At 35.4% G+C, this 19080-nt stretch overlaps 1 protein-coding gene across 1 annotated transcript in view; it reads right to left on the bottom strand.

The window, feature by feature from the left end:
- Window positions 1-19080, bottom strand: part of Mdfic (MyoD family inhibitor domain containing) — an 84795-nt gene that overhangs the window by 23355 nt on the left and 42360 nt on the right. Inside the window, exon 4 of the mRNA XM_026408895.2 lies at window positions 7412-7678. Coding sequence (XP_026264680.2) covers window positions 7412-7678 — 267 coding nt within the window. The remainder of the gene's footprint in view (window positions 1-7411; window positions 7679-19080) is intronic.

The raw sequence follows: 19080 nt of genomic DNA, 5'->3' as shown, positions 1-19080 counted from the left end.
GAGTCACTCAGATCTCAGCCACTTGACCTTTTCTCTTAAATATCTACTTGAGAAATCTTAAGATGTATCATTTAAAATACTTCCTCTTTGAGAACAAATATCAATAAGTATGCTTGGTTCTGAAACTTCTCCCAAGATCTAATAGTATATTTCCAAATGTATTTTGGAGCACTCTTCTTAGACTGTGTTGATCATTTCAAATTGAATGATTCTAAAGCAACTCATGATCGGCTACCAATTTCCTTCAGCTGTTCCTCCTGATTTCTTAATTTCCAGTCACTTTCCCACCTAATTTAACTGGAATATTAATGACAGTCTTACTCAATATGCATATCTGACTGCTCTTCCAGTTTTGTCTAGAATTCATGCTGGGCCAGACCCCTCATTCAATTTTCAATTTTCAGGTCCACTACTGCCAGTAGGTAGCAACACTTTGGGGACTGAAAGTCAACTTGCTGCTATACCTACATAGTGCTGTTTGATTAAAAAAAAAAAAAAAAAAAAGCTACAGTTTCCATCACCACTGCATTAAAAAATAGGGTCACAGATTTACTAAATTCTTTCCATTTAGCTTATTAAAACGGTCTCTTCACTGAAGCACCCCACACCCTAAAGCTTCCTGGCCAATCTATCTGTATCGCCATTGTTTAATTTCCTCCCCACCCATCCCGTGAGTGAATGTTAATTCAAACCGTTAGAGCAAGTCTATGACAGCTTGCCTAAAAAATCAAAAATCAAAAGTGCAGCAGGTGGAGTTCATACACAGCTGAACAGCTTCCATCTCTTAAGATGGTCTGCAAAGCCCTTGGCTGTTATAAGAAAAGACCTCTGAGAATTGAGGCATACTTTGAGTATCTTTATGTTTCAACATTAAATTATATACATTTCAGAATCTTGTCAATCTTTTTTTGCTCTTCATCAAATGGATGAGTATGAAAGTCCAAATTACATCATTAAACTATTTTCCTAAACACTAAAGGAAGTGTATTTAAATGTTTACTTTTGGCTCTATAGAAACACTTGTGATTTGTAAATACTCCTGATAATTGCTTTAATTTTTTTAGGAAAGCTGATTAAATATTTCAAGCAAACAAAAAGCGAAGACTTACATGTGCAGAATGATTTATACTTTGACATTGTCTACTTTGCTTATGTGTACTTCTATACACACACACACACACACACACACACAAACTTGTTGAATTTTGCCATTCCATTTAGTATGTTGGCTGAACAGTGAAATTTGTTAAAATCTTATTTTCCACAGGACTGGCAAATATTGCATTGGAAAGTATAATTCTCAGCTTTTCTCCCACACCATTATTCTCATGGAATGGAAGACACTGTGCCTGAGAAAACAGAACAGAACAAAATATCATCCAGACAAATGAACTATTTGGAGGAATGGATTGCTATATCTTGCCAAAGTCACTGAAAATTTGCTTCTGAAAGCCCTGATGATAATACTCTGATCATATCATGGAGTCCTACTCTACTTCCACTAAAATACTAGTATTTCTGCAATCATACGCAAAACTGAGGCTTCTTTTTTTTTAATGAGACAAAAAATGAATATAAGATTCTGCTGAAACTAAGGACCACTCAATTTTATACCTTTCTAACTTTGTTTCCCCTAGTTTTATGACTCAAGAATGTGTAGTTGTCTGAATAAAAAGAATAAAGAGATAACCTGACTGGTGAATGACAGTGTCTACAGGATCATGGCTGCACCCCTCCTACTGGCCCTACCTCTGGTTCACTGTGGAAAACTGCCTGAACGCAAGGAGACATGCACTGAGAGGGGAGGAGGAGGGGCCTAAATAGGAGATGAAATTGAAGAAAGGTCATAGAGGTGAAAAACTAAGAACAGTGTAGAGAAAAGTCAGCAGAAAGATCCAGTAGAACAAGGACTGGGCTTCAGTCTACCCATAGGTCCATATGCCTCCAGAAGAGCTTGATAGCTCTCCAAGTTCAGCAAGTCTAAATCCAAGTCCTCATTTTACTTATGGTAACAGTTTGTTACTAAAGTATAAGAAGACTGTCAAGGCCATCAGAGTGCAGGTGTTAATAAACCACAGTTTTTTGCTACAAGGAAGAAGGCACCTGGGGTTCTATATAACTGCAATTGTTCTATATGGAATTGCTCTATTATAACTAGAATTATTATTCTAGTTATTCTATATAACTGGAATTGTTCTATTATGAAGAGAAAAAGACAACATAATTTCTCAAACCAGTGTGTGAGGATATAAAATGATGTCCTTCAGAGAAATCGTGCAGGCCTTGGCTGTCGCTTCAAAACAACAGGGCTTCCCTGGCTGCTTATGGACTGACCTTCCTTTCCAAGTTTCATCTCTCCTAATTCAATTTCTCAGCAATAGCAAACTATTTTAATGGTTTTCCAAAACAAAACATTAATTCTTCAAGTTCTTTTACCCTTGAACACTTCTCTCTACCCTCCACTCCCTATCATAAGCCCTCCTTGTTTTACTGGTCCCCATCTGGGCACTGCCTTTTCCAGGAAGCTCACATTTCTGACCCCTCTCTGCTTCTTAATAATGATGATCATAACAGCAGCCAAGACTTCATGAATACTTCAGCTGGGTGAGCATGTGTTCCAAGCACTGCACAGCCTCAATCCAAGTCTTCTTCATAACAACACTATGAGGGAGGTAGGGAAGATATTCCCATGTTACAGTTAAGACACTGAGGCACAGAGAGTTGAATTAAGTAGCCTTCCAGGGACACATCACTGGTCTGTAAAGTCAATATGTGAATCTAAGCAGATTGGTTCTAGAGTCTGTGTTTTAGGGACTAGACCACAGCCTCTATATGACTAAAAATGAGATGACCCTAATCACTGCTACATATAGGGAGCACTTCACTGTCCAGTTCAGAATTTATGGTCAGCAATATGTTAAAATTAGATACATATTTATCTTTAAATACTAAATCTAGACTACCAAGTGTGGAGAATAAACTATCAGGGATTCCTGAAAAGTACAAAATCTCTTTGAAAAATATTTTTGTTGAAAGCTAATTTTTACAAAACTATATAGCTATAAATGGCACGCCTAAAACATATTAGGATTTACCATTTCTATGATAAGAAAAATGTCTTAGAGTCTAATGAAAACCCTTGGCAATTTGAATATTATATGATACTAAATTATACTATAATTATTTCAAAGGTCAAGAATCTTACACATTTAGTCTTAAAACTTTCCACCTGGGTGATGCAATCAGAAAATTTAAGTATGTATGAAAATATTTAATTATACAAAACAAGTAGAAATCTACTAATTTAATAACCTTTTAGTAAAATGTGCAGTATTTTCCCACATGAGTATTTTTTTTCCTCTAGTGCAAAAAAGAAACTTTAAAAAAAATTCAGTGAATATGAGCACATATTTCATTTTCCAGTTCTGGTTTCAAGGAAGAACAGGATAAAGTGGTTTGGAATACAGTATTATATTACTTGTTAACTCATGGGAAACTCTGTGAAGCTATTATACTTGGTGCCACTTTGAAATTAAAAAAAAAAAGAAAAGAAACGGACTCAGAGACCCAATTCAACATTTTCAGGAATACACAGTCTAGAAAGGAAGAAAAACAATAGAGAATGCAGGTGTGAGAGTTGCTTTTCAAATATTCAGAAGAAGAGCTTCAAGAAGGCAGACACAGGGGCTGGGGATATACCTCAGTGGTAAAGTGCTTTCCTCAAATGCATAAGGCCCTGGGTTCAATCCCCAGTATCACTCACACAAAAAAAAAGAAGGCAAACATATATACACAGTGGCTCCCTTCCTGGTCCACAGCTATATCACCATTAACATCTGATATGACCTTGCCATGGCTAGTACTTTACCTTTTCTCAGACAACGTTAGTAAACCAAATATCATAATGTTTAGGAGCATGGGCTATGGAGACAGAATGTCTGCTTTTAAATCACAGTTTTACCTTGTACGAGTTGACTTCAGTGGCTTCCATGAAGCCCTCTGTGCCTCAATTTCCTCACTTAAACTTTGATACTTGCATGCAGTTCACAGAATGGCAGTGCTATTGGGAGGATTAAGTGATTCCATATGATCAAGGCAGGTGGAACCATTTCTGGTACATAGATGCCATTTTCTAACTACACGGACCAACACAGCTTCCAGAGTCTAACCAAGGGCAAGCATGTTGGTGCCCAGGCCTTAGGTAACCCACAAAGACATACTAAAATATCTCAACAGCTTACACACTCAATTATGTGGCTGTTCAATCCTTCCTTGTATACAAACAATAGGCCCACACCCTAATAGGGCTTTCCACACTTAGTCAGGGAGGCCACTCTGTTCTTAATGAATCACTTTGAAAGAATTAAATAAGTGTATTCCATCCTCTGAACAAGAAAGATGGCCCTCAAATGGTCAATATTTTTTATATGCAACACAAAATTCATAAGTACCATGTGACCATAAATAAAATATATTGTCAAAGTAGACCTCATTGGTGGGCCACGTTTGATACATTCTCAGTTAATATTATTTTGCAATTTATTTGCTCACTTGCTTCAAAACAGCAGGAACAGATGATGAAGACTTAAGGAAAAAGTGAAACAGGAAAACACAAAACTGTGAAATATCTAGCCATTAAATCTTCCCATTGTCATTACATTTTAAAAGGACTCAGAGACCCAATTCAACATTTTCATTTTTACTCATGCAACAAATCAAGCCTGTTCACAACATCCTATTCAGACCCACAGGCCTCCTGAAGTCAGGTACCATTCCAGTTCATCAAAACTGTCTCTGCCATTGCTCCAATCTGCACTGCATGTCTTAGATGGCTTCTCATCCAGGGACTGAATATTCCGTAGAGCAAGAGACCTGTCCTGACAGCAAAGCACTTTTGCTGTAAAAAAAAAAAAAAAAAAAAATCACAAAATCCCCAAGCCAAACTTAATTTTAAAAATTATCTAATCAGGGCTGGGGATGTGGCTCACGCGGTATGCGCCGGGCGCTGGGTTCGATCCTCAGCACCACATAAAAATACAATAAAGATGTTGTGTCCACCGAAAACTAAAAAATAAATATTAAAAAATTCTCTCTCTCTCTCTCTCTCTCTCTCTCTCTCTCTCTCTAAAAAAAAATTATCTAATCAAAACACTTTGTTTTGTAGAAAAAGCAGGCCCTGAAGAACCAAGTCCCCCTAGCTACTTAGTGATGTGTTTCCTCTTAATATGTCATCTATCAGCTCAGTGAATTATTTATTTATTTGATTAATTTGTTATTATAGTACATTGACAGAGAACAAATTTAACTTCAAAATTGAAATTAAAAAAAAAATAACAAAAATTTAAAGCATAACCTTAAAAATGGCAAAAATCATGAAGATATTTAACTTTGAGAAAATATAAAACAGGCCAATAGAATTTTAGTTGAGATTCAGGTAATCACAAAATAAACTTACAACTGACTAAATTCTATACCCTAACAGTAAAGACCTCGTTTGGACTTTATACAATACATTTAGACACCTTCATTTCTTTTTTCATACTCCTTATGCCCCAACTCAATCTGGAATGTTCTTTTGTGATAAGAGCAGATCACAAAGGACTCTCCTTAACCAGATCTTTGTGGCCAGTCATAAGTAAGAGTGAGGGTCAGGGAAAAGGAGAAGAGGGCAAGATGGAGGGTATGGGACAAAAGAGGGAGAGGGAGAGGAAGAGTAGAACTGTATTTTGTTTCTATAATGTTGATTTTCATCCTCCTTCGTGTGTCACTTATGAAGCTTCATTCTTACATTAGAAATAAATTCAGACATGATATTAAAAGCAAGCAATAATGAAAAATTCCATAACCCATTTCAAGTTGGACTGATATGCAAATGTTATCATTCTTTAATAGTAAAATAAGTAAATATCAAATGGAAAATAAGAGGCTAGGGAGATAATAAGTAAATTCAAATGTATAAAACAAGTAGATTTCAATTGCATTCAATTATTTCACCCAATCACTGAGAAGTGAAGATCCTCTAAAGAAAATTGCATCGCCTTTCCAACTCCTTGGAGAGCCAGTTTAGTTAACAGCCTACCTATACTTCAGAGATGACCATGCGGCTTACATGTCAAACTCATTTTAAAATGTCAATCATGTCCCTTTCAATCTAATTAGTTTGGAAAGTAGTGTCACTGACCTGGAACTATGCAGACCATTTATTATCATATCATTTGATCAATCTAACACTTTGCCTCAGTTGAGTTTAAGACACCTGTAGCCAAAATGTAATATCCTTTTCTCCCACTTATTACAGGTAACTCTCAATGCAATTTTCTATTTACAACTCAATTTATCTCCATGAAAAGGCATGGCCAACTTCACAGAGTAATCTCATAGAATTCTCTTTATTTTGAATTTCATGACAATTAAAATAAAAAGGTATAGGGAATAAGCATGAACACACAAAAAGGTGCAATGCACATGTGCTCAGACACATACACACATATACATGTATGCCAAATATATATGACAGATTCAAGGTTTTAGATTCCCAAGAACCACTAACAGGAGAAAGGAAGAAAAGCACAAGACCATGGATAACCTGGGAGAAATTTGGTATCTTAATATGGAGAACTTTCTTTGATATGATGCAATGATCCATATAAAAAGTGTGTGCAGGTTAATCGTCTTCATATGAATTTGTTCTATAGTAAAGAAAAACTCTCTCAGGAACATAGTATTTAACATGGCAGGATGAGGTAAAGCCAGAGAAGTAATAACTAGCTCTGCAGACCAACAAAAGTGTATCTACATCAGACATCAAAGAGCACAGCCCAAGTATGTAAAAGGGAGGAACTAAGGGAGGAGCACAGTGAGGTTGAATGGGGCAGGGTCAGGAGAGGGAGGGGTGTAAGCAGGGTGATAGCAGCAGGGAGACTGAAGACAGTCAGCAAGGGACATAGATCAGCTGGTCTTCTCCCTGAGAAGGGCAAGAAATTACCCAAACTTTTTCTCATTTCAGCTTTGCATATTTAAGAACCGATTTGCAAGACAAAAATACAGGCAGGTAATCTTATCTGTACAGTACAGAATAACATATTGCATCAAGAACGGAAAAAGATACTCACACACACTTATATATGCCACCAAAATGTTATATTCATATTTTTAAATGTGGCATTAAAAAAAGATAGCAGTTAAAGTATTGACTACTCGCTCTAGAAGATGATAGTCTAAAAGCAGGGTTTCAGCTTTCCATTCTTCCTTATATCCTGTACTTTCCTTTGAAGAACTAAAGTAGCATCTTACCAAATTTGTTGTTTGAGGAATAGACAAGAATTTTCAATCATGATTGCTTGATCAAATCAGTACCAGTGAATATGATTTACATGGGGTCAAATGCAGTATGCATCTTTCTCACACTTACCTTCAGGTGAAGAACCTGTCTTTTGGGAAAAGACAGCATTTACTTTACTCTTCTTACTGATATCATTGTTTACAGACAAGCTGGACTGAATTTTTCTATGCACTTTTTGGGAAACAGGAGCTGAGAGTTTTCGATTATCTGCAGATGCATGGTGAATTCCATTTCCGTTGCTCAGACTCGTGTGGCCTCCGTTCTTCATATTGACTATTTCCTCCTCTCTAGGTTCCTGTGCTGAAGTCTGCAGCTGGGGCAAGCGTTGAGGTTGGGCTAAATTAAAACACAGGAAAAGTATATCTATATCAGAAAAGAAATTACTATTTTACAATCACAAACATGCATGCACTCATCAAGATTTGAGGTTTTACTCATGATACTAAAACTAAAAACCAAAGAGAGAGAGGAAAAAAAGAAGGAGAATAAAGAAAGTTCAATAAAAGGAAAAGTGGGAGCACTTTATACAAGGATATAAAAAGTCAAGCAGAAAAACCATATTGTTGTTGGTATTTCTAGAAGACATTTAAGAAGTCAGAACTATGAAAAAGTAATTCAGGATTCATTCAGCAAAAGTTGAATCTTTTCTAAGTGCAGATCCCTCTTTGGGCACTGTAGACACATTGGTATTATCCAGATACTCTTAATAATGATAAACTATTCAATTATCTTTTGAAATGAATGGAACAATGAATTCAGGCATGCAAACCTGAACAATAAAGAGAGGAATATATTCTTCATTTTTTTTTAATTCTAAAACCTTGAGAAGAAAATCTTTTCTATATTTATTCATTAATTTGATTTTAAAATAAACAGTTTATGAAAAGTAAGGGAAACAAGAGAAATCCTTTAAAGTGAAATAACATTGGCAGTTAGAAATACTCCCATTCAGGTCAGCACCCAGCTAAGAATGCCCACTCACCCCTCCTAGGCAACAGGGCACTGAAGTCCCTACATAAGCAATCAATAAGGGGGGAAAAATAGGTTTGCATTCTGGAAAGGAAGAAACAATATTGTGGAGATGTGCACAGACTCAAATGTTCGGGAATATTCTTTAAAAACTATACTTTCAAAAAAATTAAGAATTTAGCAAGATTTATGCAGTATGTAGGATCAACCATATAAAAATCAACAATGTTTCAATAAGCCAACAGTAGCCAATCACGAAATACACAAGAAAATTTACTCTTTACCCTGGCAATAGAAAAAAGAAAAGAAAAAAAGATCCTTCCCCCCCACCCTGCAAAAAAAAAGTAAGCCTGTTAAATGTCTATAATTATACTAAGAAAAAATGGGCAGAGATTTTTATGGTAAAAAAATGACAAAACATTACTGAAAAGCATAAAATAGACCCAAATAAAAGGAGTGAGTATAAGTATGTTAATTCTATTGATATGTTAATTCTTTCCAGTTTATTTAGTTAATGCAATTCCTACTAACATTCCCAACAAGTTTGTTTATGGAAATGGAAAAGCTGATCCAAAAAATAAGGAAGAGGAGTCAAGAACCACCAAGTACATTTTAAGGAAGACAAAGAGGATGGTGGAATTTAATTATTAGATATGACATCTTGGTATGAAATCATGGTGTGGGGTTTGACCAGGCACAGACAGATAAACCAATGGAACAGTCAACTCCAAACATGCAGGTAGATGCACATTCATGTGCATGGTGCCTCATACACAAAAATTCCAGATACAGTAAATACTAACATATGAAAAGCAGAACATTTATAGTGACAATATCAGAGACCATTTTAATAGCATGACACTAAGAAGGACAAGTGAATTTACTTCTTTGAATAATGAATAATACAACAAATATGGTGAATATCTGTTTGTGCTACCAGCATTACTGAACATATAGATTTTGGTAAATTCCTGTATCACATCCCATGACACCTCAGCAGCTACAGGCAGATATACGAGCTAGATTCTGCCATGCTTGCATTCAGAAAGTGACCAATGCAAGGTGTCAGCCACACGAGGGAAGTGGAGACCTCCAGTCATTGGAGAGGCAGAGTTTTTTGGCCTTGGCAGTGGGGTGCAGGCTCTGGTGTTCACTTCCTAAAAGATGGGTACAACTGCTAGAAGAAAATGTAGGCCCAATACACCAACATGTTGGCTCAGGAAATGACTTCCTTAACAAGACTCCTAAAGTGCAAGAAGTAAAATAAAAAATAAATAAGTGACATAGCATTGAATTAGAAAGTTCTTCATAGCAAAGGAAACAATCAAGAGCTCTGAAGAGAGAGCCTACAGAATGAGAAAATGTCTTTGCCACCTGCTCCTCACATAGGGCGTTAATATCCAGGATATAAAAAGAACTCAAAAACCTTAACACCCCCCAAACAAGTAACCCAATCAATAAATGGGCAAAGGAACTAAATAGACACTTCTCAAAGAAAATACAAATGATCAACAAATATATGACAGAATATTCAACATCTCTAGCAATTAAACAAATGCAAATTAAAACTACACTGAGATTTCATCTGGCTCCAGTCAGAATGGTGATTATCAAGAATACAAGTAGCAATAAATGTTGGCGAGGATGTGGGGGAAAAGATACACTCATACATTGCTGGTGGGTGCAACCACTCCAGAAAGCAGTATGTATATTCCTCAGAAAACTAGAAATGGAACCACAATTTGAACTAGCTCTCCTATTCTTTGGTATCTATATTCAAAAGATTTAAAATCAGCATACTACAATGATGCAGTGACATCAATGTTTATAGCAGTGCAATTCACAGTAGCTAACCTGTGGAGGTGTCCTAGGTGCTTTTCAACAGATGAATAAATAAATAAAATGTGGTATATATACACAATGGAGTATTACTCAGCCACAAAGAATAGCATTCTGGCATTTGTAGGTAAATGGGTAGAAGACGAGTCTATCACGCTAAGTGAAATAAGCCAGTCCCAAAAAGTCAAATCCAAATATTTTCTCTGATACGTAGAAACTAACCCAAAATAACATGGTGGGATATAAAAAAAAGAGAATAGAGGAAAGATCAGTGGAGTAGACAAAGGGGAATTAAAGGAAGGAAGGAAGGATGGAATGGAGGAAGACAGTGGAATGAATCTGATCTAACTTTCCTATGTACATATATGAATATACCACAGGAAATCTTTACATTACAAGACACTAATTTAAAAAAAACTATAAATAAGTAGCAGAAAGATCAGCAAACTAGAGGAAAGGGACTAGGGGAGGGAGGAGAGAAGGGAAAGAGGAAAGATATTGATCAACAGTTATTATGTTGTGTGCATATACAAATATGTAGCAGCAAATCCCACCATTACATATAATTGTAAGGCACCAATTAAAAATATGGAAAAAAAATCAACCTTTAATTTGATTGAGTAGATCTTAAGCAAAGTCATAAATCATAGCTTTTCAACAACAACAACAACAACAAAAATCAGTAAGAACAAAAATATTCAATGTCAACATTTATTATTCCACAATTTCTGGGTATTCTAAAATCCAAAGCTGCTTTTTGAATTAGACTGCTTATGATAATGAACAATTATGAAATGTAAATCACATGTGACAACAAAGAACTACTCAAGTTAGAAAAAGTATCACATGCAAAGCTGTCTGATTATTGTCTCGATTAGCTAAGACTTGGTACATATTTTTTGACACACAAAAGAAGTATGTACTTGAGCGAGTCTTTGGCACACCATTTTTCCCTTCAGTACTTATTCACATATCCTAAGTCTTCATCCTACCCTGAAGAAAAGCGTTTTAACACATCAAAATACTCTACTCACAAATGTGCAATATACTTCCAGAAAAAAACATCATTGTTGTTTAGCCAGAAAAAGCACGCTTTCTTTCATACCAAGCCTATTAACCTTAATACCTGATTTATAAAACTAATATATGAAATTCTCTGATAGTTTTTCAGTTCTATTGTGATAAACAAGGGGAATAATTGTGTAAAAAAGTAAATATTTGAGAATACTCAAAGTAGTGGTCATAAAAGATACCAAAATACTTTTCTCCTAAAATGGAATGAAAAGAAACAGAAGAAAAGCTTGCTTCTCTGTTAAGCCGCTGCATGATCCTTCTCATGACCAAAATCTGCAATCAAGCCTTCTAAAATAGGAGCTGTGTTTCTTACGGATGTGCAATTGTTTGATTTAGAGATTAATTTGCTACTGCTGTAACTTCTTGTATCAACCGGAATGACATCCTAATGACTGCTATTGAACCTAAAGCTAGTTATGCATATGTATTTAAAAGGATGCCAAAGAAGACATTTAAACCTCATTTGGTGTTCTTTTTAGAGCACTTTCCAGTAATCTCCCCAAATATATGAAATGTTTCAGGCCATTTTTTTTTTCCCTCAGAAGAATAATTTTAAGTAATCTGAGAATTTGGTTAAGTTGAAATGTCGTTGGTCTATGCTGGGGAGAGTCCTCATCAATCAAAACTGTACAATCATATTCCATAATCCAAGATAATGCAGAATTATTAGTGTAAGAATTAAACATTCTCCATAAATAAAAATAAAAGTGGTAAAAGGCAACTGTGTCTTGCCACCAAATTTTAAAATTGACAAATTTGTCCTTTTTCTACTATCAAAATAGACTCCTTGCAAATTACTGAGTATGGCTGAAGTGATAGGTAACATATCCTTAATTATTTACCTACATTTCAATCTTGAAAACAACCTTTATTTCTGTTGGCACATAAATGATAGTACAAAATTTCTGTTTCACTGTCACCTAATTGCTTTTAGTGTGGTTTATCTTATGATAAGGTACCCAAAATTACCTCCTTATTCCATTTTTTTAACATTAAAACATTTTTTTAGTTGAATAATTTTGCCAGATGTGTGCAGTAAGTGAAATGGAAACTGGATAAATCCTAGTTACATTAGTTGTCTCAACAGACATTAAATTAACTTGGTTGATCATTTTGCATGGTATGATTTCAAGGTAACAGTAAAATTACAATTACAACCATGTAGGAAACATGCTTTCATTTTCAAATAAAGAACAAAACCATCTGAGCGATTAAACCACAACTATTTGGTTTGAAACAGATTTCTTTTCCTTATTTGTATAGAAGTTGTGTATGGCTTTAAAAAAAAAAAGAAAGAAAGAGAAAAAGCACGTTAATATGGGAATGACACAATGCTTCTTAAAACACAAGTGATGCCTAGGGACCCTCGCTCTCCCTTTAATGATCCACTGCTCTCATTCAGCTGTCTTTCTTTTTTCAAATCTTTACATATGTGACAGCTCTCAAAAGTAGACCATAGACCATCTGGCATTTTCAGAGGTGTAACTTGTGCAAATTCAGCTCTATTGGGAGCGCCTTGCTATCTTCTGCCTGCGTTATAAAGGGACAATAGAATGTAGAACTTATGAGTTGTTTTGAATTATTCATTTTTTTTGCCTGTATATTCAAGAAATTTTACAAACTCTGCATTTTGTACTACATAATCACATGCGTTAAAGGTACAAAGAAACTTTTTGACACCTCTTTTCTACAGAAAGCCAGCATTTTGTTTGATATGTGAACATTCAGCATCTGTTATATCACTCTAAACAGGACGGGTGCTTCTACAAAAGACCCCATTTCAAATTTACTCTATACGAGCGAAAAATGTATTCTTGATATTCAGTAACGAATGCAATACACATCAAAATTTCAAATACCAGTTATAAGAACATTCAGCATCTTCAAACCTGGAGAGCATTGGTCACCCGCTTCCCATATGTGTAAAGAGTTTAAAAAAAAAAATCATTGCTCACACAATGCAGTATGATTGTAATTTTAATATCCATGATGAATAGTTACAAATGTCTTAAGAAATGCTGTGCTTTCTAGATTCAAATGTTTTCAATCAGGAAGGAGACCAATAGAATTAGGTCTGGTGATTTTCAATAAGAAGAATAAATATGAGAGTAAATGAGTCAATAGCATGAGCTTCTTTTGATATTTTTTTTTAAATACAGGTGATATTCTAACTAGTAATAACTATACTTGAAACTACAGCCACTGGTATAGCAACACAAAGCAACATTTTGCTTTGGCATATAATCTATTAACCTGGGAAAATCATCTTCAGTCACTAGTCTCTTTATAAAAGTCAGATTTAATAAAATTACAAAAGGATTCTCATGCCATTTTGTAAGCTTAAGTGGTTGATGTACACATAGGAAAAATAAAACTAAATGCCTAGGATTTAAAATTGTCATCAAGAGAATGGACACTATAGAAAATGAAGGGGGAGATGATTTGGAGTAAGTCTAAATTACTTTTCCCAGGGATAGTTACTGAGTTTTTACTGGGTGCCCAGTACTGTGTTATTATATGATTGCTATGGGACAAGCACACATACATATATACATCCTATGCACATATACTCCCCACACTCAGAAGAAAGGTAGACATTATATAAAAACATATATATGTATGTATATGTAAAAATAGCATCTCACATATACAATGTGGCATATTAAATTTTATATACATTAAAATATGCATGTATATACAACAGCTTTAAAAAGATAAAACATTACTCCAATAGGACTCTTATGATAAAACTACATTAGCTTTATATTGCTCCATAAAGTAAATTTAGGCTAAAATCAACTAATATAAATGTGCTAATGCCCCACTTTTTCATCATTTGGATGCCCAGGGTGAACTTCTAGGCTATTACCTAACACAGTCTGCAGGCACCTGGCATTTACTACAATGTCTCCTTTGTTCCCCTCCCAGGGTCTTCTGAAATTTTTCACTTAACTCTTAAGCTTTTGCACTCTTGTCATATATCCCATTTTCCATCTTCTTTTTATTTAATGGATATATTTAACATAGCAAAATATATTCTAGAATTCTGAGCTTTTTTGCAAGAGTGATCAATTTGAGGATCCCAATCAATTCCTGAGAATCAAATCCTCATAGAATGTAGGAAATTCTTCAAGATTTTATCACATCTTACATCATCCTTAACATGAATTCAGTTTACATTATTATCAAAGAAATCACCAAGTGGCAATGGGAGGTACTACTATCTCAGACAAAAAGAGAGAATGTTAGAAGTTGTTTGGAGAGGCAATCATTTTTCTACATTTCATAAAAAAAAAAAAAAAAAAATTAGAAAATTCTTAAGCGTATTTAAATTATGCCTGCAGGAGGAGACTGGCAAGCTTTTACCAAAATCCATTTCCCCCACTGTCCAGTGCAGATGGCTAATCCTATTTTCCAGTCTTGACGTTAGCTTCATGTACCCGTGTTCCCTCTGAAGGAATGAGAAATTTATTTCTGCCACTTCTGGGCCTGGGCCTTAAGGTTTGGGTGTGCCTTCTCCATGGCTTTCTTTTTTGTACTTGGCAGCAAGCCAGCTTTGACCACAGCTAAGGCAAATTTCTTAAGGGAGGTTGAAGAGACCAAACAGAAGGAATCTGTATAGCAGCAGGGAACAGAGCCTCCCACTGATCCAGAATGCTCATCTCCCATAGTTACATAAGAAGTTAACTCTCATCCTACTGAAGTGACCATGAACACTGAGATGCCTTATAAAACATTAGCAGCTTCTACCAAGGCCTGTTAACAGTATGTACAATGAATATCTGTGTAATATATATAAATGGTCCATAGCTCAAAGGACTCCAAACACACCAGTTTTTCACAATGAAGAAATCTTTAAGTGAAGGTCTGCTAGCAATAGAAATAATCTATCAGTAGCTCTAGAAAGACCCTGTTAAACACATGCCCTGTGACTAATCTTAAAAAGCAATGTTTACAATACAACATGGGACTATTGCTAAGATACAGTAATGCGATCACGTAGTTCTATAGGAAAAGTAGCCATCTCAGTCTTAGTTTGCCATTTGAAGACAATTACATCAAATCCCATCACATTTTCATAAGGAAGGATGATCAGCCATTCCAGTTTGCACAGGACTAAGAGATGTCTTGGAACAAGGAAATCAGTTTTAAAACCAGATCAGTCCCAGGATACCTGAGATAAGTTGGTCTCTTTTATGGAAGGGCTAATGTTCATGACTGCTAGAGGTTCCCTAAAATAAGATCCTGGTAAAAACAGATCATGAGACATGTATAGACTTCAAACATGACAAACTAGAGTTTGACTTCCAGAGTCAGAATTTTCTAGTTCTCTGGTCTTAAGAGAGTAACTTCACTCCTTAGGGGCATTCTGACCTTTACTTACAAAGTGAGAGAGAGTGATACATCCTGGTGGGTCTTTGGAGAGGCCTGACTTTCCAATCTCAGACCCTTGTTTTTTCCCTTCCCTACATAATTTCTTCCCATTTCTTTCTGGTTTACTATTTGGCTTTATTTTTTAAGTCTGTCTTACTGTGTTTCTAATTCTTCATTTTCCTACAAACCAACCTCAAACCTCTTTGCAAATAAAGATGTTTCAAATAAATATGTAACGTTATTTTGCATTTTTCTGAAAAAACCACAACTTGATAGAAGAGAAATTTAAAAATAACATTTTTTAAAGAATACATTGGCATTTCCTTTAAAATGTGTAGGTATTACTAAAAATGCCACAGACCCTATATCAATGAAGATCAAAAACCTCTACTATATTGGCTCTTAGCATAGTTTTATCCCTAATGCTTGCTTTTATCTTCAAATGAATGACAGATTTGGCCTTATGATATATCATGGTTTCTGGCTAACTTATCTGGATAATATGAGTCCATCACTCATGGATTTGTGAAAAGAATATATTCAGGTTAAGTAGCAGGTTTCATATGGATAGTCATCTACAGGATATATATGTGTGTGTGTGTGCGGGCGCACGTGTTTGTATGTGTGCTAAGAAAGAGAGAGAGAGAGAGAGAGAGAGAGAGAGAGAGAGAGAGAATCTCAAAACATATCATACTGTTTTCTCATATAATCTCATGGTAAGACAGTATTAGGTTCTGTTATCTCATTGCTCTCTGACTCAGAAGGTATTTCCATCATTTGAGTCAACTGATAAAAATGATCTCTGCCTGTAATTACTTATAATTGTATAATGAATATAACCAAATAAATAAATTCAGATGTGTTTATAAGTATTTTTTCAGAAGAAATAGCCTAGTGTTTCTGTATCATAGAAAACATATTAATTCAATAAAAAATTGGCATGAAGTGTATGATCTTTCTAAAATCCATTTCACATACAGAATTTTTATAAGACATAAGCTTTACAGAGAATAATGCCTTCATTTGGTTATAAGACTCACTGCTAAGTTTTCTAATAGGTCATAATGGGAATATTCAGGACAAATACCTCTGTGATTGTTAAAAAAAAAAGTATTTTAAAAAGATATCTCTTTGATTTCTTAAAGAATCGATTCATGGACAAGCAGAAGTTTGAAAAGCCCTACTATTGTTTGAATGTGTCTCAATAAACAGAAGTTTTAATCTGAATTCTAAAAGTAAGAGCAAGGCCATAAGTATAGAACAGATAGCTACTACTTCATTTGGTCTCCAGACTATCTGAAAAACATTTCTTCAATTTTGTTGATGTTTCACCGTAAAGATTTTTTAAAAACTCTTTGTATTTATTTTTAAATAATAATTTTTAAAAAGTCCCTGGAAGTCTATCACAATGGGATAGGATGTATTAAATATTTTCATCTTAAATAACAATTCAGAAATACTTTTTTTTTAACCAAATTCAGCATCTACAAACATCAAGAGATATACCTTTCAGTAAAATCCGAGCAGATAATAGTTGAAATTGGTGGGAATGATAAAGTATAAACCAAAAACTTCACATATATAAAACTTCAGGATTTACCTGGAGGATTTCCATGCTGATCATGGCATGCAAGGACCACAACAAACGTAAGAAGACCTGCCAACAGGAAGCATGTAGCACATAGATGTCAATGTTGATATTTGGACCATGCAGAATTGCCTTGTGATATAGGTCCTAGACCCAGCCCACATTTGGGTCTCTTTATCTTCTTTATGCTGTGTAGACCCCCAGACAAGGCAAGGATACAAGCCAAAAATTTGAAACTAAGAACTCTGAACCAACATCAAAACCTACATTAAGAGTATATTGTTGAAATGTGAAGTCAGCTAAGAAAAGGCAAGAATGGGGGCAGAAAGAGATCCCTCTATCCTGGCTGAATAATCAATAGTCAATTCCAAACTAAAGTAGTAGCTGCCATTGGTTCTTAGGATGCAGATCATGTGTATGTTGAAGATAGAATGTAAGGGTACTTCGCAGAAAATGGCTCATGGACTGGTATACTGGACTTCTTACAACCTTTGGTAATCATAACAATAAAACAAAAAACTCTTAATTGTCCAAGGTGAAAGGAAATTAGCAAAATCAGCCAACTTTATTAAAAGATGTTTCACCTGTAAGCAACACAGCAATTGCTAATGACATGCAAATAAGTTTGTTACAGTGTAAATCAAAAACAGCACATCCTTCTACATAGACAAATTTCAAAAAGCCACCCAACCCAGAGTGCAAACTCTGGTGGGCAGACCCAAAATGCCTCTGTGCAATTCACAGATGTACAACCTCCAGCAACAGTCCTGGCAGCTCACAATCTGAGATGGCTAAAATTCAGATAATCATGTATGTTAGCTAAATACCAGCAAATTATTTGCTACTGTCTCAATTTAGGTGTGCTAATGGAAGTGCTGTAAAATGGAATAGGGATGTTAGGGAGGAGAAAAAACTGTGGGATCCTAGAACTTCAGGCTGTCTTAAATCCCTCCCTAATCCCTTGCAGATCACTCAGAAGACACAAAGCCCAGTGAAGGAATAACACCAGGGAAAAGCCTCACCACCCACAGAAACAGAGCAGATAACAAGATAACAGGAAAACATTCAATGGGGACTAAGGGAGTTGGGAGAATCCAGAGTTCCAAAGTGGCAAGGCAAGGTATGGGAGTCAAAGATCATTAGGGACTCCTTTGGTGACAGTTATTAGAAAATGAAGTCTCTTCCACTGACACCTCAAAAAAAAAAAAAAAAAAGCAATTGATAAACAAGCAACAAAAACATTAAAGAAATTATATTAAAGACATGTGATTATTCTACCCTGAGATAATGCCTAAGCCTAAGTCCTTGTTACCTACTAGAGGAGAACTGTAGAGGCTCTTTCAAGGGACTCTTCCTTTTCTCAAAGGTGGTCATGAAGGACACCAAACAAGGGAAAGCTTCTTAGCAGAAAATCCTGCAGACAACAAATCTGCTGGCCACAGAACTCGGGCCAAAATAAGGGAAGAAATTCAACAATGAGAGTATAGGCTAGACCCTGATCACACCATCTTCCACACCATCCCTAACCAGCAGAATATTGTACATTCCCTAAATTAGCACTTACTTTAGGTTTACACTGTGGTTCTCTTATTACACTATTATACAGATATGCTTTAAGACATATGTTGCAGGAACATGAGGAGTGACATCCAGATATGATCTAGGGTAAATTTCTGAGTCATTTCAGAGGAGAAATAATACATCACATAGAGTCTGTGGAACAACATGACACTGTCTCTATACGCATCATCTGGATATGGCTTTGATTTGTCTCTCACTGGGGAAATACAAAGTACATCTATGTTTGTGAGAGAGGTAACTGGATCTCATTAGGTAAAAACAATGTGAACTCTCATGTATGGAGAAAAACATCCACTTGTCTACACAGGAATAA

The sequence above is a fragment of the Urocitellus parryii genome, chromosome 3, assembly GCF_045843805.1.
Source record: "Urocitellus parryii isolate mUroPar1 chromosome 3, mUroPar1.hap1, whole genome shotgun sequence".
Taxonomy (NCBI): Eukaryota; Metazoa; Chordata; class Mammalia; order Rodentia; family Sciuridae; genus Urocitellus; species Urocitellus parryii.
The sequence above is the reverse complement of the archived record's forward strand: the minus strand, read 5'-3'. Positions and strand labels throughout refer to the sequence as shown.